The 21,425-nt window shown below is 49.7% G+C and overlaps 1 protein-coding gene across 4 annotated transcripts in view; it reads left to right on the top strand.

The window, feature by feature from the left end:
* Positions 1-21,425, top strand: part of Mroh1 (maestro heat like repeat family member 1) — a 72,324-nt gene that overhangs the window by 3,924 nt on the left and 46,975 nt on the right. For 3 of the 4 annotated variants that reach the window (XM_042669357.1, XM_042669358.1, XM_042669356.1), the window contains exons 2-6: positions 4,188-4,266; positions 8,760-8,905; positions 14,812-14,943; positions 15,334-15,496; positions 15,709-15,807. In XM_042669357.1, coding sequence (XP_042525291.1) covers positions 4,245-4,266; positions 8,760-8,905; positions 14,812-14,943; positions 15,334-15,496; positions 15,709-15,807 — 562 coding nt within the window. In that variant the 5' untranslated portion in view covers positions 4,188-4,244. Of the gene's footprint in view, positions 1-4,187; positions 4,267-8,759; positions 8,906-14,811; positions 14,944-15,333; positions 15,497-15,708; positions 15,808-21,425 lie in introns of those variants that run through there. The other variant, XM_042669359.1, reaches the window with a different exon arrangement.

Raw genomic sequence — 21,425 nt, 5'->3', positions numbered from 1 at the left:
ACATTGGATGCACTTGGAGCTTGTTGTGGGTCTGTCTTTATTTCAGGTGCTGATCATTAGCACTTACAGATGGTAGTACAGGCCCAGGGAGCTGTGTAGTAAGTGGCTCTAGTGTTGAGTCCTTAGCAAACCACAGCACCACACTCCCTGTCTGCTTTGGAAAGAGCGGTACAGACCCTATATGTCTCTTGACTATCTTTTCTAAGAATTCCTGTGTATTTTCCCTTTTTGTTGCTTAAAACATCTTAATGGTACACAGCCTTTGCATATTATTAGGCAAATCAGCTTTTGTGTGTGCGTGCCAGTCCTGGGGCTTGAACTTGGCCTGAGCACTGTCCCTGAGCTTTTGTGTTCAAGGCTAGTACTCTGCCACTTGACCCACAGCTCCACTTCTGGCTTTTTGGTGGTTGATTGAAGAGTCTCAGAGACTTTCCTGCCCCTGCTGGCTTCAAACCATGATCTTCAGATCTCAGCCTCCTGAGTGGCTGATTATGGGTGTGAGCCACTAGCATTCCAGTGCTATACCAATTTACCTTCCCACCGACAGCTTGTGCAAGGGTTCCCTTTTCTCCAGTAGTTGTTGTCTTTCCTTTTAGGTGATAGCTCCTTCCTTCCTTCCTTCCTTCTTTGCTTCCTAACTTTTCTTCCTCCCTTTTTTTCTAATTGTTAGAATTACAAGTGTGAACTACCATGTCTAGCTGGATGACCTTTTTGAGTTTCCATATATCTAGGAAATCTCTTTTGGGTACTCCAGGTCCCTATTATCAAGTCGCTTTTATCTCTGCAGATACACAGAATGTATGTTTACATGGTATGTTCATTTTCAGATATCATTTTGGTGAAGTCTTTAGTTGACATTATAGCTATCATCAAGGCACAAACTCTTGAATGGGGGTCACAAGAGGCCTTTGAGCTTCACAGGGTATTTCCTGTGTGTGTGTGTACCTGTGTGTGTCTATATGTGTGTACCTGTGTGTGTGTCTATATGTGTGTACCTGTGTGTGTTGTGGGGGGGCAGAAGCTCATAGGAGATGAGAAGCTCTTGGATTTTTCTGCCTGGAGTAGCTTGGATCTTTGATCCTTAGATTTTAGCTTCCTGAATAACTAGGATTACAGCATGAGCTACCCAGTTCCTGACTCCCTTGTAGTTTTAGTGTGCATTTTTATTTTTCTTGATTAGTGATGTTGGACTTTTTTTTTTTTTGGGGCCCGGTCGTGGGGCCTGAACTCTGGGCCTGGGCGCTGTCCCTCAGTTCTTCAGCTCAAGGCTAGCGCTCTACCACTTGAGCCACAGCGCCACTTCCGGCCTTTTTTTTCTGCTTATGTGGTGCTGAGGAATGGAACCCAGGGCCTCATGCATGCGAGGCAAGCGCTCTGCCACTGAGCCACCTTCCCAGCCCCTGATGTTGGACTTTTTATTCACATACCTATTGGACTTTGATATCTCTCTCTCTCTTTTTTTTTTTTTGCCAGTCGTGGGGCTTGAATACAGGGCCTGGGCACTGTCCCTGAACTTCTTTTGCTCAAGGCTAGCACTCTACCCCTTGAGCCACAGCACCGCTTCTGGCTTTTTCTGTTTATATAGTACTGAGGAATGGAATCCAGGGCTTCATGCATGCTGGGAAAGCATTCTTAGTAGCTAGGATTACAGGCATGAGCCACTGCACTGGAGTGGATTTATCTTCCGCCTCCTGTTCCCCTCCTCCCCTCTCCTTCCCTCCCCCCTCTTATCCCTCCTACCCCTCCCCCTTCTTCTCCCTTCCTCTTCTTCCTCCTCCCCCTTCCTCCTCCTCCTCCTCCTCCTCCTCCTCCTCCTCCTCCTCCTCTTCTTCCTCCTCCTCTTCCTCTTCCTCTTCTTCCTCTTCTTCCTCCTTGTCCTGGGGCTTGAACTAAGGACCTGGACTTTGTCCCTGAGCCTGTGTGCTCAAGGCTAGCAGCACTCTACCACTTGAGCTATAGCACCACATCTCGCTTTTTCTTTTTTTGGTCCGGTCGTGGGGCCTGAACTCTGGGCCTGGGCACTGTCCCTCAGCTCTTCCGCTCAAGGCTAGTGCTCTACCACTTGAGCCACAGCACCACTTCCGGCTTTTTTCTTTTTGCTTATGTGGTGCTGAGGAATCGAACCCAGGGCCTTGAGCATGCAAGGCAAGCACTCTACCACTGAGCCACCTTCCCAGCCCCTCGCTTTTTCTTTTCTTTCTTTTTTATTTTTTTGGGGGTCCGGTTGTGGTGCCTGAACTCTGGGCCTGGGCACTGTCCCTCAGCTCTTCAGCTCAAGGCTAGCGCTCTACCACTTAAGCCACAGCGCCACTTCCGGCTTTTTTCTTTTTGCTTATGTGGTGCTGAGGAATTGAACCCAAGGCCTCAGGCATGCAAGTACTGTACCACTGAGCCACCTTCCCAACCCCACATCTCGATTTTTCTGAGTAGTTTATTGGATATAAGAGTCTCATGGAAGCTGGGCGCTGGTAGCTCACACCTGTAATCCTAGCTACTCAGGAGGCTGAGATCTGAGGATCACAATTCAAAGCCAGCCCTGGCAGGAAAGTCCGTGAGACTCTTATCTCCAATAAACCACTAGAAAACCAGAAGTGGCGCTGTGGCTCAAGCAGTGGAGTGCTTGCCTTGAGCTGAAGAGCGAGGGACAGTGCCAAAGCCCAGAGTTCAAGCCCCATGACTGACCAAAAAAAAAAAAAAGTCTCATGGGCTTTCTTGCCCAGGTGGCTTTGAATTGTGGTCCTCGGATCTCAACCTGAGTGGTTAGGATTATAGGTGTGAGCCACTGGTGCCTGGTTAGGGCTTATTCCCTTGTTATTTCATCAGAGGTTAGCTCAAGAGGGTAAGAGGGTAAATGCTTTGGATCAACTTGCGGGCGTGCGTGCGTGCGTGCGTGCGTGCGTGCGTGCGTGCGTGTGTGTGTGTGTGTGTGTGTGTGTATGTATTGCTACTGGAACTTGAACTCAGAGCCTAGTCACTGTCCCTTAGCTTTTTGCCACACTTCTACTTTCTTCTGTGTCTCTTCTCTCCTCTCCCCCTCCCCCCCCAGGTCTGGGGCTTGAACTTAGAACCTTTTTTTGGGGGGGTCAGTTGGGGGGCCTGAACTCTGGGCCTGGGCACTGTCCCTGAGCTCTTCAGCTCAAGGCTAGCGCTCTACCACTTGAGCCACAGTGCTACTTCTGGCTTTTTCTGCTTCTGTGGTACTAAGGAATGGAACCCAGGGGCTCATGCATGCAAGGCAAGCGCTTGATATCACTTATCTACATTCCCAGTCGCATAGGGGGATATCTTGAAGATGTTGTTCCTGGTCAGGAGCTGATCGTGGCATCTTGTCTTCATTTTTCCCTGGCATAGTTAGGCAGGAGTGATGGGTAGGAGGTGATCAGGGGTGGAAGAGCTGGTGGAATCATCAGAGAACAGAGGATATGGGCATTATAGTGAAGCTAGCAGCCATGCCAATGCCAGAGTGGGGCAGTGGGCTGTCCAACCTTCCAGTTCCTTGGAGAACATGACCTAGGACGTGAGTGTGATACTGTGTGGAGATGAGGCCTTTTGTATTCAAAGGACTTTGTTCTCTGGGACCATACATGTAAGTGGTACGCAGAGGCACATAATGTGTGCAAGGTATGGTACCTTCTGCTTATCTCCTTAGAGTGAAAGGGAAGGTGCTTTAGGTGGAAGAGCTGCCATTGCTAGCCAGGACTCAGAATGTGTAGGTGCCACCATGTGCCAGTCCTGGATATACTGTCCGCTGACACCTTGCTGGTGGAGGTTGCCAGTTCAGCAATGAAGGGGAGCTGGGAGCTATCAGGGATTATGGGCCTTCATTTCATGCTGAATGGCACAGAAACTGTGGCAGAGCTATTTCTTTTCTTTTTTGGGTCCGGTCGTGGGGCCTGAACTCTGGGCCTGGGCGCTGTCCCTCAGCTCTTTAGCTCAAGGCTAGTGCTCTACCACTTGAGCCACAGCACCACTTCCTGCTTTTTCTTATGTGGTGCTGAGGAATCGAACCCAGGGCCTCAAGCATGCAAGGCAAGTGCTCTACCACTGAGACACCTTCCCAGCCCAAGGCAGAGCTATTTCATAGGACAAATTTGTTTAAATTACGTGTTTTGCACAAAGCTAATAACTGCCCAAGAACTTAGGTATTGTGGAGGCTTTTGAGTTAAATCCTGTGTTTGTTATATCAGGTTGGAGAGGACACTGCACAAGTTCACACTGGGCAAGCAGAAGCTGAGACCACGGAAATGACAGAATCCTATGTGAAGAGTGAGTGTGACGCACTTGTGGGCTGAGGAGAGCGTCTGCCTTCTGGCTGCTGGGCACTGAGGCTCTCATTGGGCTTGACACTCATCAAGGGAGGTGGGTGGTGTGGCAAGGTTGGGCACCATTGAACAGGTGTGGGGTTCACTTGCTGGTACTGAATTTGAAACCCACATGAGTATATGGCATTCAGAAATGTGGTTTGCAAAAAATCACCATTGAATAAGTATGCTTTCTCCAAGTTTTCATTAAGAGAGAAAGTAAATTAATTTTCCTAGTCTTTTGGACTGCTATAACAAAGTATCTTATGGTGGGAATTTATAAGCAATAGCAATTTGTTCTTACAGTGTAGAAACTGGGATTCTCCAGGTCAAGGCCCAGCAGAACTATCCTCTGGTGAGGCCTGGGTTCTACTTTGTAGATGGTACCTCTGTGCCCGCCTCATGGAAGGGGATGGCGGACTGAGGCACCCACTGAGCCCTTTTTTCCTTTTCGTGCTAATACTAGGGCTTGAACTCAGGCCTGAGCATTGGGGAATATCCCAACTTCCTGGGGCCGGTGAGACTCAAACCCACAACTGGTGAAAGGAGTCACCAGCACTCAGTCAAACTGGCTGCCTTTTATTAGCCACGTGGCATCTGTCCCCAGCTCGCAGGGCTTTGGAGAACAGCCCCATTTGTTTTTCGTGGGGGATTTTTATAGGAAGCGGTTTCACATAGGTGATGTTTCCCAGAGCAAGCAAGCAAGGTGCAAAAACAGGTACAAAACAGCCTTGAGTTGCAAAAAGCATAGGCAAAACATAATCTTTTTTTTTTTTTTTGGGTCCGGTCGTGGGGCCTGAACTCTGGGCCTGGGCACTGTCCCTCAGCTCTTCAGCTCAAGGCTAGCGCTCTACCATTTCAGCCAGAGCGCCACTTCCGGCTTTTTTCTTTTTGCTTATGTGGTGCTGAGGAATTGAACCCAGGGCCTCAGGCATGCAAGCAAGCGCTCTACCACTGAGCCACCTTCCCAGCCCCAAAACATAATCTTGACTTGGGTAGCATGACTAATACTATCTATGCTATTGATACTACTGATCCTTGATTACAAAAAGTAAAAACATATGCTTGGATTACAAAAGCCAAAACATAACCATGGGTGAGGATACTCTATTTTACAGAAATTATTTGTATTTTATTTATTTTTGTCACTTGTGGGGCCTGAACTCTGGGCCTGGGTGCTGTCCCTCAGTTCTTCAGCTCAAGGCTAGCGCTCTACCACTTGAGCCACAGCGCTACTTCCGGCTTTTTTCTTTTTGCTTATGTGGTGCTGAGGAATCGAACCCAGGGCCTCATGCATGCAAGGCAAGCGCTCTACCACTGAGCCACCTTCCCAGCCCTCAGAAACAATTTTTATTATAAGCTCCTGACTAATACAGCAACTCAGTACAGCTGGTGATAAGCCTCAAGGTTGTCAGTGGCCTTCACCAAGTTTGTGGTAAATTGCAAAGCTGCTAGCTTGGTAAACTTGAATGAGGGAGAGATTTTCTTTTGCTTTTTAGCAAGGATGGAAAAAGGCTTGGGCTGACTACTGGCCACTTAGCCTGAAGTTTCTCTCTACAGAGGCGTTTTACCTTTAGTATTTGGCCCCATTTTTAATAATAATTTTGTTCTGTTTCTGATTTTACATGTTACATATTGGTCCCTTAGTTTTTTCACTCAAGGCTGGTCCTGTATCCCCTGAGCCATAGCTCCACTTCCAGCTTTTTGGTGGTTAATTGGAGATAAGTCTCATAGACTTTCCTACTCTGGCTGGTTTTGAACCACAATCCTAAGATCTCAGCCTCCTGAATAGTGTAAGCCATCAGTGCCAGACTCCGCTCAAACCTTTTTGGAAGGCACTAATGACATCCTCTTTCATGATCACCACCACCCCAAAGTCTCTTTTTTCAAAACCACTGCTCTGGGGCTTAAGTCACACTTAAGTTTTGTCAGGATTGAATATCAAGGCTGCTGCAGTAGCATCCATGGGAACAGTGGGTTGAAGCCATAGGTTTAATGAAGAACTCCTGGATGCTTGGGCCTTTACCTCTTTGTACAGAAGCCCTGGTATAGATCCGGCCTCCTCAGCCAGGGCCAGAAGTTAATTGAGAGCCAGTTCTGCTCTGTCCCTGAGCTTTCACCAATTGGCCATTCTTGGTCCTGTCCTCTGAGCTTGGGGGATGCTAGAGGCCTGGAAGGGAATGGAGACCTTGAGAGGTGAAGATTGGCAGTGAAGAATTAAGGAACAGATGTGGCCCATTGGCCAGCAGGGGCAGGGTAGGGCAGGGTACCAGCAAAGTTGGGAGGAGGGAGGAGGCACATATGTACTTGCCATCCATAGCACGGACCTCTCATGCCTCCAGAAGCCAAGAGAGAGGGGTTCCTGTGGAGGAACAAGTGCAGGTGTTTTGTAAAAGTGCCAAGTTTAGTTTACTGGGAGGAGCTTGGCCTTAGAAACATCCAGATTTTACTAATTGGATCAGACTGCTTGTATAACTATTGAACCATGGGGCGGGGGAGAGCCTGGGATAAGTGCTGTTAAAAGTTCACCTTGGGGCCGGGTGCCAGTGGCTCATGCATGTAATTCTAGCTACTCAGGAGGCTGAGATCTGAGGATCACAGTTCAAAATCAGCCCAGGCAGGAAAGTCCATGAGACTCTTATCTCCAATAAACCACCAGAAAACTGGAAGTGGCACTGTGGCTCAAGCGGTAGAGCGCTCTCCTTGAGCTGAAGAGCTGAGGGACAGAACCCAGGGCCTTAGTTCAAGCCCCACGACTGACACGCGGTAGAGCGCTCTCCTTGAGCTGAAGAGCTGAGGGACAGAACCCAGGGCCTTAGTTCAAGCCCCACGACTGACACACAAAAAAAGTTCACCTTAGGGGCTGGGAAGGTGGCTCAGTGGTAGAGTGCTTGTCTTGTATACATGAGGCCCTGGGTTCAATTCCACAGCACCACATAAGTAGAAAAAGCTGGAAGTGGCGCTATGGCTTAAGTGGTAGAGAGCTTGCCTTGAGCTGAAGAGCTGAGGGACTGCGCCCAGACCCAGAGTTCAGGCCCCATGACCAACAAAAAAAAGAAAGAAAGAAAGAAAGAAAAAGCTCACATTGGCCTGGTGTTGGTGGCTCACACTTTTAATTCTACTTATTTACAAGAGGCTAAGATCAGAGGATTATTTTTCAGAGCCATCCCAGGCAGACAAATCTATGAGACTCTTTTTGCCAATTAACCAGAAAAAAAAAGGCCCAAACAAACACACCTGGAAGTGGAGTTATGACTCAAGTGATAGACCACCAGCCTTAAGTGAAAAAGCTAAGTGGAAAAAAAAAAAGCTTACCTTGGCAGGCCCTGGCGGCTCCACTCAGCTCCTCTTGCTGTTTAAAAGGAATCCCTTAACAAAAAGGAGATGAGCTGTGATCTGGTGCCTTTTTGTCCTGCTGCCTTTGGCAGATGGCCTCCTTAGGGGATATGGCATGGTGTCTATTGATGCAGAAAATCTTGTGGTGGGCATTGTTTTGCATGTTTCCTGAATGCTCATCCTGCCTTTTCTAAGTACATGGCTTGATAATCACTTGACTGTCTACAAAGCTGCACGTTCATTCCTTCATTCCTTAATTCACATCTTGTTCTGCTACGTGGCATGCTGGGGGTAGGGGTTGTGGCTCTCCCACTCTCCCCTTTGGTCATGGTGCTGGAACCAGGGCCAGGGCACTGTCCCTCAGCTCTTTTGCTCAAGGTAGTGCTCTATCACTTGAACTATAGCACCACTTCTGGTTTTCCAGAGGTTAATTGGAGATAACTCTCGTGGACCTTTCTGCCTGGCCTGGCTTTGAACTGTGATCCTTAGATCTCACCCCTTGAGTAGTTAGAATTATAGGTGTGGGCCACCAGTGCATGGCTTTTTTTTTGGGGGGGGGGGGGGAGAAGTGCAGGGGGCTGTGGTTATGGCTTTATTGCTCACTTCTGGTGTTCCTGTCCCTCTGCCTGCCTAGATACTACACATAGGAGTTGGATTATAGAGGATCCAGCCTGCTCTGAGCACATCTGTGCAGGTTCTTGGTGAAGCATGGTGGGTCTGGCCAGTCCTGGCAGGTGACCTGATAGTCTCATGATCATGGCTTAGACAGTCTTGTGAGTGTTCATTCAGGAGGTGAACCTTGTTGTCTTTGACAGGGCCTGATGGCCTTAACTGTATATCCTGGGACCTCAGTTTCTCAGTGGCAGCCAGAATGGGGTATGGTCAATACATCCAAAGGGAGGGGCTTCCACGAGAGAAGGCTGCAGTAGGTCAACATGCTGAGGCCAGCAGGCCTGGCCATTGTGCAGGGTGGTAGGGCCACTGGGCCCTGAGGCTTGGTGGATGTTGGAGGCTGCCATCTCCTGTGCTGAGTCTGTGACTCCACCAGCTGATGGGATGACTGCTGGAGTGTGTCATGAAGGTTTCAGCTCTAAGGACTCTGACTGGGCTTTGTCACTGCAGAGCTGTCCTTCACCCTGCTGGATGCCATCACTGACAAGGACCCTGTGGTACAGGAGCAGGTCTGCAGCTCTCTGTGCTCCCTCGGAGAGGCACAGCCAGGGGAGATGCTCCATGCTTGTGAGAAATACCTGCGGCAGCATGATAAGGTACCTCTCTCCTTTGTGACAGGAATGCTGGGAGCAGCCTTATCTGGAAGAGTTGGAGAGTGAAGAGTAGAGGGTTGGGTGCCTACTTGAACTGTTAGCAGAGCCGTCCCTTGAGGCCAGATGCTTGAGGGTGATGATGAAAGGTGTGGCTGAGTCCCTCCCGAGCTGGAGAGCCAGCCTGAAGGGAGCAGGGCTGTCCCTGGGGCAGCCAGGGACTGAGGAGAGGTCATTTGCTGGCTCTTTTCCCACTGAATGGCAATGGGGCTGCTCCTCTGTGTTTGGTCAGCAGCCCAGGTGCCCTGAGCTTTTACCAAGGCCCAGAAGGGCCTTAGAGGTAAGGAGCTCACCTGCCATCCCCTACCATAGAGCTGTTTTCAGAGGGAAAGGCCCATGCTGCTCTGGAATAATAGACCATTCCTCACATCCCCTGTGAGGCCTGAGAGACTTGGTTTTCTCTTTTTGGCCTTGTAGAATGTCAAATCACTGGCTCAATCCACTCTCAAAGTCCTGTTCTTTGTTTTTGTTTTGTTTTGAGATAAGATCTCACTATTGTAGCCTAGGCTGGTTATAATCCTTCTTCCTCAGCTTCCTGAATACTGGGATTACAGGCATGGACCACCATGCTCACCTACCTCACTAGCTTTCTGTCCTGTACTAGCCCTTGCATAAAGCTTCACTGTGACTACCCATTGTTCTGGCTCTCTGCTGTCTGTCTGAAATTTTATTTTATTTTATGTATGTATGTATGTATGTATGTATGTATGTATGTATGTATGTATGTATGTTAGTTGGTTATGGGGCTTGAACTCTGGGCCTGGGCGCTGTCCCTGAGTTCTTCACCTCAAGGCTAGTGCTCTACCACTTGAGCCACAGTGCCACTTCCTGTTTTCTGGTGGTTTATTAGAGATAGGAGTCTCATAGACTTTCCTGCCCAGGCTGACTTTGAACCGTGATCCTCAAGTCTCAGCCTCCTGAGTAGCTAGGATTACAGGTGTGAGCACCTGGCTGGACTTTTTTTTTCTTTTTGGCTGGTCCTGGAGCTAGAACTCAGGGCCTACGCACTGTCCCTGAGCCTCTTTGTGCTGAAGGCTAACACTCTACCACTTGAGCCACAGCCACACTTTTTCTTTTTTTTTTTTTTGTCGGTCGTGGGGCTTGAACTCTGGGCCTGGGCGCTGTCCCTCAGCTCTTCAGCTCAAGGCGAGCGCTCTACCACTTGAGCTACAGCGCCACTTCCGGTTTTCTGGTGGTTTATTGGAGATAGGAGTCTCACGGTCAGGCTGGCTTTGAACCGCGATCCTCAGATCTCAGCCTCCTGAGTAGCTAGGATTACAGGCATGAGCCACCAGCCCAGCTCAGCCACACTTTTTCTGAGTAGTTTATTGGAGATAAGGGTCTCAGACTTTTCTACTCAGGCTGGCTTTGAACTGTGATCCTTATGTCTCAGCCTCCTGAGTAGCTAGAATTATAAGGTGTGAGCACCAGTGCCTAGCTTACTACTTTGTTTAGTTTTTTTCTTTTTTTTGGGTCCGGTCATGGGGCCTGAACTCTGGGCCTGGGCGCTGTCCCTCAACTCTTCAGCTCAAGGCTAGCGCTCTACCACTTGAGCCATAGCACCACTTCCGGCTTTTTTCTTTTTGCTTATGTGGTGCTGAGGAATCGAACCCAGGGCCTCAGGTATGCAAGGCAAGTGCTGTACCACTGAGCCACCTTCCCAGCCCTCTCTCTTTTTTTTTTTTTTTTTTTTTTAAATTTAAAACTTTGCCGGGCGCTGGTGGCTCACGCCTGTAATCCTAGCTACTCAGGAGGCTTGAGATCTGAGGATCGCGGTTCAAAGCCAGCCCGGGCAGGAGAGACCGTGAGACTCCTATCTCCAATAAACCCACCAGAAAACCGGAAGTGGCGCTGTAGCTCAAGTGGTAGAGCGCTTGCCTTGAGCTGAAGAGCTGAGGGACAACTCCCAGGCCCAGAGTTCAAGCCCCACGGCCGACCAAAAAAAAAAAAAACTTTATGTATTTATTTTGCCAGTCCTGGGCTTAAACTTAGGGCCTGGGCACTGTTTCTGATCCTCTCTGTGCTTAAAGCTAGCGGTCTACCACTTGAACCACAGTGCCACTTCTAGCTTTTTGTGTTTATGTGGTACTGAAGAATTGAACCCAGGGCTTCAGGCATGCTAGGCAAGCACTCCGTCACAAAGCCACATTCCCAGCCCTTGTTTAGTTTCTCTAGCAACATAAAAACAAGTTTCATATCCTACTGTTTACACAACTGTTGAGTTGGGAGCTCTGGTCTTGATCCCCTAGGGTCTGACCTTTCCAGCCCTCCGGTGCCAGCCCCTGCACAGGGTTCTGGGAGGACTGAGCTGAAACAGTTGCCTTGCTGCATTTCTTCCTCATTACATTTTATCTGACTGATCTTGCTAGACAGCATGCATACCTCAGATCCCCACGAAATTGCTACAGGTAATGAGGAATGTTATACTCCTCAGCCACCAGATGAATTTGTATTTTGGCTATACCAGAATATTTGCTTTTTTTTTTTGTCAGTCGTGGGGCCTGAACTCTGGGTCTGGGCGCTGTCCCTCAGCTGTTCAGCTCAAGGCTAGCGCTCTACCACTTGAGCTACAGTGCCACTTCCAGTTTTCTGGTGGTTTATTGGAGATAAGCGTTTCACGGACTTTCCTACCCGGGCTAGCTTTGAACCATGATCCTCAGATCTCAGCCTCCTGAGTAGCTAGGAATACAGGCATGAGCCACCGGTGCCCGGCTATTTGCATTATTGTATCTGGGTTATACAATGTATTTCATGGTATCAGCTCCTATCTGGAGTCTATGTATGTATGGTTCTGGGGGTGATACCCAGGAGCTAGGACTAGTTGGGTATGCTGGGCAGGCTCTCTCCCACTGAGCTGCATCCCTAGGCCAAGTACAGAGGGCATGACTGCGTGCAGAGGACACTGTGATATGGTTATGTCTGTTACACCCATCCTCCTAGTTTTCAGCATGTCCAGTCTCATATACTTCAGCCAGGGTTCAGCATGACCAGCATAGGCAAGACTCCTTTAGAGAGTCAGGCCACAGGGAGGGAGGATTTGGACAGAAAAGATAAAAATAGTAAAGCAAATTTTCAAATAGTTATTTTCTCTTCCTTCCCTCCCTTTAATTTTCCTCCACTTGAACCAGTCCTGTCTGGTTTTCAGTTTCTAGAGTCCCTATGTGGTACTCACAGCACACACGTGAGTATGTAGTTCAGAGTCACTCTGTGCAAGGCTGGTGATGGTAGCTGCCATAATACTGCTCATGTGAATCCAGCTAGAAGTAGAATTGATTGCAAGGGCATGTAAAGGACAACTTCAAAAATAAATGAATACTTGATAATGCTTCGGTTGGAGTAGAGACTTCATTCTGGTCCTGGGTTGTCCTGTTAGATTTAGTAATAAAAGCAATCTCAATATCCCTCCTACATTCTGCTAACATAGTACACCTCTGTGAGTAAAGGCAAGGACCAACTGGATGCCTTGCGGCTCAGCTCTGACCTCCGTGTGGAGACAGCCTCAGATCCCACAGGGGAGGGATGATCACCAACACGAGCCACTTTATGTTTAAATTTAATTAATTAATTTTTGCCATTCCTGGGCTTAAACTCAGGGCCTGGGCACTGTCCTTGAGCTTCTTTTGCTTAAGGCTAGCATTCTACCACTTGAGCCACAGCACCACTTCTGGCTTTTTTTGTTTATATGGTACCGAGGAATTGAACCCAGGGCTTCATGCATGCTAGGCAAGCACTCTACCACTGAGCCACATTCCCCGCCACAGAGCTACTTTATTTTTTATTTTTTTATTATTTTTTTGGGGGTCCAGTCGTGGGGCCTGAACTCTGGGCCTGGGCGCTGTCCCTCAGCTCTTCAGCTCAAGGCTAGCGCTCTACCACTTGAGCCACAGCACCACTTCCAGCTTTTTTCTTTTTGCTTATGTGGTGCTGAGGAATCAAACCCAGGGCCTCATGCATGCAAGGCAAGTGCTCTACCACTGAGCCACCTTCCCAGCCCCACAGAGCTAGTTTAATAGCAAACTTCTGGTGTGGCCTTTGCTTTTGCTTGGTCAGCTACAAATTCCCATACTTCCTTGGATTCCATTAATTTGCTAAAGCAGCTCACAAAACTGAGGCCACTTCCTTGCATTTTACTAATTATGGACATGACAAAGGATACTTATGAACACCACCAGCTGGTGAGACAGGAAGGTTGAGGCTGTGGGAGGGAGCAGAACTCCCATGCTCTCCTTGGTGTACTTCCCTTCCACTCTCCTAAACCTTCAGAAGCTCCCACCCAGCATTGTTGGTTTGGGGTTTTATGTAAGCTTCACTGTGTGGACGTGACTGATCACATCATTGGCCATTGATTGTCAGCTTAATTCTCAACCCCTCTGGGTTGGGTAAGGCTGCAGGTCCTCCCTCTAGTCCTGCGTGGGCTTTCCTGTGGCCAAACCCAATCCCAGAGCCACACCAGGAACCCCAGCAGCAGTCATCTCATTAGCTTACAAAAGATTATTGGGCCGGGTGCTGGTGGCTCACGCCTAGCTCCTCAGGAAGCTGAGATCTGAGAATCACGGTTCAGAGCCAGCCCAGGCAGGAAAGTCCGTGAGACTCTCATCTTCAATTAACCACCAGAAAACCAGAAGTGGCGCTGTGGCTCAAGTGATAGAGTGCTTGCCTTGAGCTAAAGAGCTGAGGGACAGTGTCCAGGCCCAGATTTCAAGCCCCGTAACGGAAAAAAAAAAAAAAAAGAAAAAGAAAAAAGATTATTGGAAGAATTAAAGGATTTTAAGAGTTGTAGTTGTGTGCCAGAAAACCAGATGAAAACTATATATTTCACTCTGACACATTGTATGAGAGGTTAAAATTGGAATCCACTCAAGTAACACAAACAACCTTTGACATTTTAGTTCCTAGTCCAAGAGTGCACGGATAATCCTTGTGTGCAGGGGACAATGTGGCTACCCTGTGACCTTTGAGACATACGTGAAGGTCATTTTTAGGCTCGCACAACCATCATTTCAGCCCCTGACCACATCTGTGAGGTTTGGAGAAGGGCAGAGGTAGTTCTTTGGTGACATGCCAATCCAAGGAAATGGAGCCAGAATTTTGTGTGGAGCTACTGTGTGCCTATCCCTGCGCCCTGCACCTGCACTTGTATGAGGTAGAGGTGGCCAGCTTCCCACTGGAGTACCCCCAGGCTGTGATCACTCACTTAGCACAGAGCCTTGGGCCCTGATAGAAAATGCCCTGGAGTGTTGGGCCTTTGACTTCAGTCCCTGTCCAACAGAGCAGCATAAAATGGAAAATAAACCTTACAAAAAATTAGCAGCTAGGGATAATTCCACCAGGATATTTTCATTTTTTCTATTTCTTTTTTTTTTGGGTCCGGTTGTGGGGCCTGAACTCTGGGCCTGGGCGCTGTCCCTCAGCTCTTCAGCTCAAGGCTAGCGCTCTACCACTTGAGCCACAGCACCACTTCCGGCTTTTTTCTTTTTGCTTATGTGGTGCTGAGGAATGGAACCCAGGGCCTCGAGCATGCAAGGCAAGCGCTCTACCACTGAGCCACCTTCCCAGCCCTTTTCATTTTTTCTAGATAAGAGTTTTGCCCTGTATTTCCAAAAGTGATTACCACCCTTGTCTTCCATAAGAAGAGGTCCCCAGGGAGCCCTGCTGAGGTGCCTACCTATAGACGGGCAAAGGGTGACACATTCTGAGGTGATAAAGGCTCAGGGTGGCCGGGTGACCCTCTGCGTTTAAGGCACGTGTGACCTTTGTGGCATAGTCCCTCTAAGAGAAAGTAAAAGACTCTTTTGGATTGTATGACCTTGTGGCTCAACTCTACGCCCTTCCCTGGCGGCTTCTCTCCTCAGCTGGCCCATCCTTACCGCGCAATGATCCTGAGGGCCATGGAGACAGTCCTGAGCAGCCACATCCACAAGCTGGACAAAGACACAGCCAGCACTGTCATCCTCCTGGCTTCGAGTGAGATGACCAAGACGAAGGTACGGGCTCCAGCTGGGCAGGCTTAGTCTTGCTGTCAGAAGGGTGGTTCCTCTCCTTGCCCTCTCCCTCAGACTGTCAGGAACAGAGCTTGTGTCTGCCTGGCAGAGGCTAGCAGTTTTCAGAGGCAGTAGCTGAAGCAGAGAATGAAGTGTGTAAAATCAGAGCTGAGAGCCCAGGCCAGAGGCCATGTGTAGGGCTTGGGGTATCCGAGCCCTCCCTTGGACCGGGAGGCTGTGCGGCCAGCCTCCCTGAAGTGCATCCATGGGATGCTGGGACTGGGGGGGGGATGGGGGGAGGTAGCCTTGGCTGGCAGCTGCCAAGGGACTGTCTTGCTGGTGCCTCCTGGGAGGGTTCCGGGAAAGTTCTACCCATGATTTTTTTGGGTACAGGAACTAGGCTGTGACTGGCAACAGGCTGCAAGCAATGTCCTGGTGGCTGTGGGGAAACAGTTTGTCAACCAGGTGATGGAGGAGGTTCTCAGGAGGTTCCAGCCTGGGGTTCTGCCTCACTGCTCAGTGCTACAGACACTTGCCAGCCTCTCAGTGTCCAATGGTAGGTACCAACTTTACCCTGGCCTCCTGGTGCCCCTAGTAGGTCTGAGAGCCCCTGGGGACCAGTTGGTGGTCTTAGCATTCTGCCTCCTGCTCAGGCTGGCAGGTGTGCGAGGTGTGCGGGTGGAGCTCTAAGAGCCCTCTCCTTGTCCTGTTCTGAGGAGGGCAGAGATTGGCAGGGCCCAAGGTCCATTTGAAACCCTTCTCTTGTAGTTTTTGGCATGGTCCCCTTCCTGCCGTCTATCCTGAGCACCATGCTGCCCATGCTGGGCATGGCAAAGCAGGACGCGATGAGGGTGGTGTTCTGTTGCGGTAAGACAGTGGGACCTTTTCTGTCCCGGGGACCTCATGTGGGGGTTGTGTATGAGAAGCGCTGGTTGTGGTGGACACGGGCTATACAATGGGTACAGGAAGGCAGGTAGACAGTTGGACAGAGGATCCTTCCCTGAATGAGCCACTAACAGACTCCTAGACTGACCTGGGCCACAACTCTCCATATCTCTCCCCATTTCCAGTTGGCAAGGTGACCATTTTCTTGGTGTCTTGGAAATGTGTTATAGAAAGTCTGTCTTTACTGTCCTCTAGCCTCTAAATTGCTATGCCCTTGAGGCTGGTATCTGTAGCCTTCTGTGTGCTGATAGAGCATACGGGCATGTCACAGTATGGGCCCTATATCAGCAGGCAAAGAGGCCCCTGGAGGGGGGAGAGCTATACTTCTTGCTGAAAGAGGGAGCAGAAGGTTCCCAGGACTTGAGACCCTGGGCCTGCAGCAGCCTCCTAACACACCCTTTGGCTCTCCATGTCCCTGCCTTCCTTGGCAGCAGAGCTGTGGCTGTGGTACCTGGTGGAGAGATACCCCTAGAGCTCAGCTTCTTATTCACACCAAGCCCTCCAGAGCAGAGTTCTTTAGAAGGTTCCCTTTCTTGCGCTAAGCCTGAGCATCCAAGCCTATAATTCTACTTGGTAGGCAGCTAGATTGGGTGAGTGGAGGCTAGCCCAGGCAAAAATGTTTTCAAGGCTTCATTCTGACCCATGGCTAGACACGGTGGTGTGAACTTGTCATCCTAGCAACATGCAACATGGGGGAAGTGAAACTCCTATCTTGAATGAACAGCCCACAAAATGGGCTGGTTGAGTGGCTCAAGTGGTAGAGCACCTGCCTTAGAAGTGTGAGGCCCTGAATTCCAGCCCTAGTATCCTCCTCCCCCCACATACACACGCAAAAAGGTCCCCATCTCATTCTCCAGTGATGGGTGAGGCTTGGTGACTGGGAGGGTGCCAGGAGTGCCTGAGCTTTATGCAAGAAGGTGAGGAGGCTGGGGCCCGCCCCAGCTCCAGTAGCATGGGTATGGAGTCCAGCGTCCCCGACCCCAGCCGAGGCACCACGACCTGCTGTCCCTACCTCATGGTCCTGGGGTTGTCGACCTCTCCCCTTACGGCCTTATATTCATCTGTTCATGGCTGGGAGCAGGGCGAAAGAGGTGGAACCCTGCTTGACTTGGACCTGGGGTAACCATACATGCAGATCGTGAGGACATGGATTGGGGGTTAAAGGGGCTCACCCAGGTGGGGGCCACCGAGGTTTTCTGAGGAGGAAGAGAAAGAGGAGAAAGAGCGGGAGGAGGAGGAGGAAGAAGAGGAAGAGGAGGAGGAAGGGCGGAAGAAGAGGAGGAGGAAGGGAAGAGGAGGAGGAAGGGAAAGTGAGGCGGAGGAAGAAGAAGAGAAGGAGGAAGGGAAGAGGAGGAGGAGGCGGAAGGACACAGCATAAGGCACTGGCTACTCTTCTTTGGTGTCCCTGCTGGGCAGGACTTGCTCTAGGTCCTTCTGTCTGCAGCATGGAGGCAGACTGGCCTGCAGTCGCTGTCCAGTCCTGCCTCGTGGTCACTCTTGTAGAAATGTGTTTTTTTTTTAAATTCTTCCATAAAGTGAGGAAAATAGGGAAAAATGTCAACCATCTGCACCAGTAAATAATAACTACTAATATTACATATTTTCTTTTTTTTTTTTTGTCCGGTCGTGGGGCCTGAACTCTGGGCCTGAGCGCTGTCCCTCAGCTCTTCAGCTCAAGGCGAGCACTCTACCACTTGAGCCACAGCGCCACTTCCGGCTTTTTTCTTTTTGCTTATGTGGTGCTGAGGAATCGAACCTAGGGCCTCATGCATGCAAGGCAAGCGCTCTACCACTGAGCTGTCTTCCCAGCTCAATATTACATATTTTCATTAATTAAAAAATAAAACCTATTGGAGGTGCAAGGCAGGAGCACATGGTGGCTTCAGACCTCAGCCTCCTCCCAGTGCACACTTGAACGTGGTCACTCTTGTGAACTGCAAACCTTCCCACACATACTTCTATTTATTTTTATTTTTTTTAATTTTTAAAATTAAAAAAAAAATTTTTTTTTTGGTCCTGGGGCTTGAACTCTGGGCCTGGGCTCTGTCCCTCAGCTCTTCAGCTCAAGGCTAGTGCTCTACCACTTGAGCCACAGCGCCACTTCTGGCTTTTTTCTTTTTTTGCTTATGTGGTGCTGAGGAATCAAACCCAGGGCCTCAGGCATGCAAGGCAAGCGCTGTACCACTGAGCCACCTTCCCAGCCCCCACTTCCAGTTTTCTGAGTGGTTTATTGGAGATAAGAGTCTCACGGACTTTCCTGCCTGGGCTGGCTTTGAACCATGATCCTCAGATCTCAGCCTCCTGAGTAGCTCGGATTACAGGTGTGAGCCGCTGGCACCTGGTGATATTTTGATTTTATGAACTAAGGTCTGGTTATCTAGCTGAGGCTGAACTGGAATTTACACTCCTTCTGCCTCAGCCTCCCAGGACAGGGATTACAGATGCGCATCAGCTCCGCAGGGACTCTTTAGCTGCCTTCTTGTCAGTTATGCTGTCCACACAAGTGGAGCTCCTGCCCCCGGCTGCTAGAGGACACAGTAGTCCTATTGGCTGAAGCAGTCTGCAGCCAGCCTCATCCATGATGACCAAGCATGAGACCTGGGTGGGTCAGTGAGAACAGAGGTAACTGGTTCTGGACATAAAGGGGCTGGAGCAGAGGAGGCTGGTGATGCTGTGAAGAATAAGAGCTGGTCACACTGAGGCCAGGTCGGACTGGCACAGCCAGTCTGATAATGCCACTCCACAGGCCAGACAGCCTCTGTCATCTGAGGGAAGTCTGATAGGGAAGGTGGCAGTAAAATAAAGTGGCCAGGTATACATACAGTGCAGGGAACAGAAAATGGGCAAGGGAGAACCCTGGTTAGTATCCCCAGGAGCTCAAAGGAGAGAAAGCAAGAGCATGTCACTAGGAAGAAACAATATCCAGAGGATAAAGCTGTACTTTATGGAGTTAAAAACTGTAAGAGAAGTGGAAAATGGGAAGACTGGGAAGAGCAAGTTGAAGAAGCCTCTGAAAAAGTCAAGATGCAGAGTTGTAGGAACTGGAGAGGAAGAGCAAAGAGAGTTAACAGGTGAGAAGAGAGTGCTTTTAGTCCCAGGCACCCAGCAACTGCACACCTGTTCTGGCATGCTGGTGAGGAGCCAGTACAGCCTGGGGTTTTGGCAGTTCCCTCTACTCAGTGGTCAGTACTGCACAGTGCCATAGGAGCCTATACGCTAGATCATAACCACCTTACACTGTCCACCTGAGGTAGAACAAAAGCTTTTCAGAGAAGTGGAAACTCAGATGCATCTCCATTGAGTCTTTCCCAGAGCAACTAGAGAGTGAGCTATATTTCCCTGTCAGACTTAGAAGCAAGATGCCTGGGCATATCCAAGCCTGCATGGTGTGGGGGACTGGGGCACATAAGTGACAGCTACTGGCCGGGCCACACAGAGACCAGCACGAGAGAATGGATCCAGCCACAGCACAGTTTAAAGAGTGAGTGCTTGTGAGCAGCCACCTCTGAACTGTGCTCAGGGTCGGCCAGGCCAGCACATGTTGCCGCGAGGTTGATGACTGAGGCACCTAGCCTTGGGGCAACTATGTTTCTGGGAGGGATGAAGTCCCACCCAGAAAGGGTGTGCATTGTTCTCTGAATCTGAGTGTGCAAATCTTTGATTAAAACTTGAAACTTGGGGCTGGGAAGGTGGCTCAGTGGTAGAGCACTTGCCTTGCATGCCTGAGGCCCTGGGTTCGATTCCTCAGCACCACATAAGCAAAAAGGAAAAAGCCGGAAGTGGCGCTGTGGCTCAAGTGGTAGAGCACTAGCCTTGAGCTGAAGAGCTGAGGGACAGTGCTCAGGCCCAGAGTTCAGGCCCCACGACTGGATCCCCCACCAAAAAAAACAAAACTTGAAACTTGCAGCTAGGCACCGGTGGCTCACACCTGTAATCCTACAGGAGGCTGAGATCTGAGGACCATGGTTCAAAGCAAGCCTGGACAGGAATATCTATGAGACTGTTGTCTCTATTTAACCATCAGAAAACTAGAAGTGGCTCAAAGTGGCAGAGGGCTAACTGTGAGCAAAACAGTTCAGGGATACTGCCCAGGCCTGGAGTTCAAGCCCCACCACCGACCAGAAATAAAACCTGCTGAGTAGCAGTAGCTTACATCTGCAACCTTGCAACTTAGGAGGCTGAGATCTAGAGGTTTTTGGTTCAAAGCCAGCTGGGGCAGAAAAGTCCATGATTATGTCTTTAAAATGAGTTGAAAAAATGAGTTTAAAAAAAAATTCAATGGAGAGGTGGCTTAAGTAATAGAGCTAGAAGCTGAGAAAGCTTGCTAAGTGAGTGTGAGGTCCTGAGTTCAAACCCCAGTATCGCAAAAAAAAATCCAAACAAAAAACCCCAGACAACTCAAAACCTAACTGGTTTGTGTGTGTGTGTGTGTGATTTTGTTGTGGCTAAGGGAGACCCCTGGTTAATATCCCCAGGAGATCAAAGAAGAGAAAGCAAGAGCACTTTGATTGCCTATTATTTGAAAAAGGCTTCCTGCTGCTAAGGAGCTGGTTGTGCCTGCCAGGCTACTAGGGTCCTTTGGATTGGAAAGGGAATTGTGGGGCCCATGGAGGATACAGGAAGCACCAAGTTCTCCCTCCTAAGAATTGACATCATGGTTTATTCCTGTGATAGAAGGTTCAGGCTTATCCCTCCTGCTAGAGTGTGTGTGTGTGTGTGTGTGTGTGGGGGGGGGGGGGGGTCCCTGGCAGAAGCCTCACAAGGGAGCTGCAGGGTGGCCAGTGTCCTGCTGAAGTCAGCTGCAGCAGTGGACCTGGCCCTGGCTGAGGGAAAGCTGTCAGTCATCATTACACACATGTCAGCCCAGTACAGAGCAGCTCTGGGAAAAACAAAACAACCAAAACGCTTGGAATGAGCATAAGACAGTAGGAAGGAGCCGGGCACTGGTGGCTCACACTTGTAATCCTAGCTACTCAGGAGGCTGAGATCTGAGGATTGGGTTCAAAGCCAGCCCGGGCAGGAAAGTCCGTGAGACTCTTATCTCCAATAAACCACCAGAAAACCGGAAGTGGAGCTGTGGCTCAAGTGGTAGAGTGCTCGTCTTGAGCTGAAGAGCTGAAGAACAGCGCCCAGGCCCAGAGTTCAGGCCCCACGACTGGCAAAAAAAAAAAAAAAAAAGACAGGAACAAACTAAGACACGAGCATGTTCTATTACAAAAGGGCCAAATGCAGGTTTCAGAACTAAACCTCCTAAGTGTTCCGTTAGAGTAGTAAGTGGATAGTGTAGATACTAAGCAGGACCAGGCAAGGTCTTTGAGACCCGGAGGACAGAGACTCCAGTGGGTCTCCGGTGCTTTTGGAGCGTCCCTACAGGAAAGATGGACCCTAGTGGGTGCATATGTGCACTGGTGCATTCAACAACGTGCACTCTGAAGTAGCCATGGGATGCTGTTGGATGCCATACCCCTGACCACTGACCCCTGAGCCAAGGACCTGTCCCTAGAGCCCTGAAACCCCAGGGCAGGAGGAAGCCATGAGAC

Source organism: Dipodomys spectabilis, unplaced genomic scaffold, assembly GCF_019054845.1.
Source record: "Dipodomys spectabilis isolate Male_0828 unplaced genomic scaffold, ASM1905484v1 ptg000495l, whole genome shotgun sequence".
In the NCBI taxonomy this organism is placed as follows: Eukaryota; Metazoa; Chordata; class Mammalia; order Rodentia; family Heteromyidae; genus Dipodomys; species Dipodomys spectabilis.
This window is presented reverse-complemented; position numbering and strand designations above follow the sequence as displayed.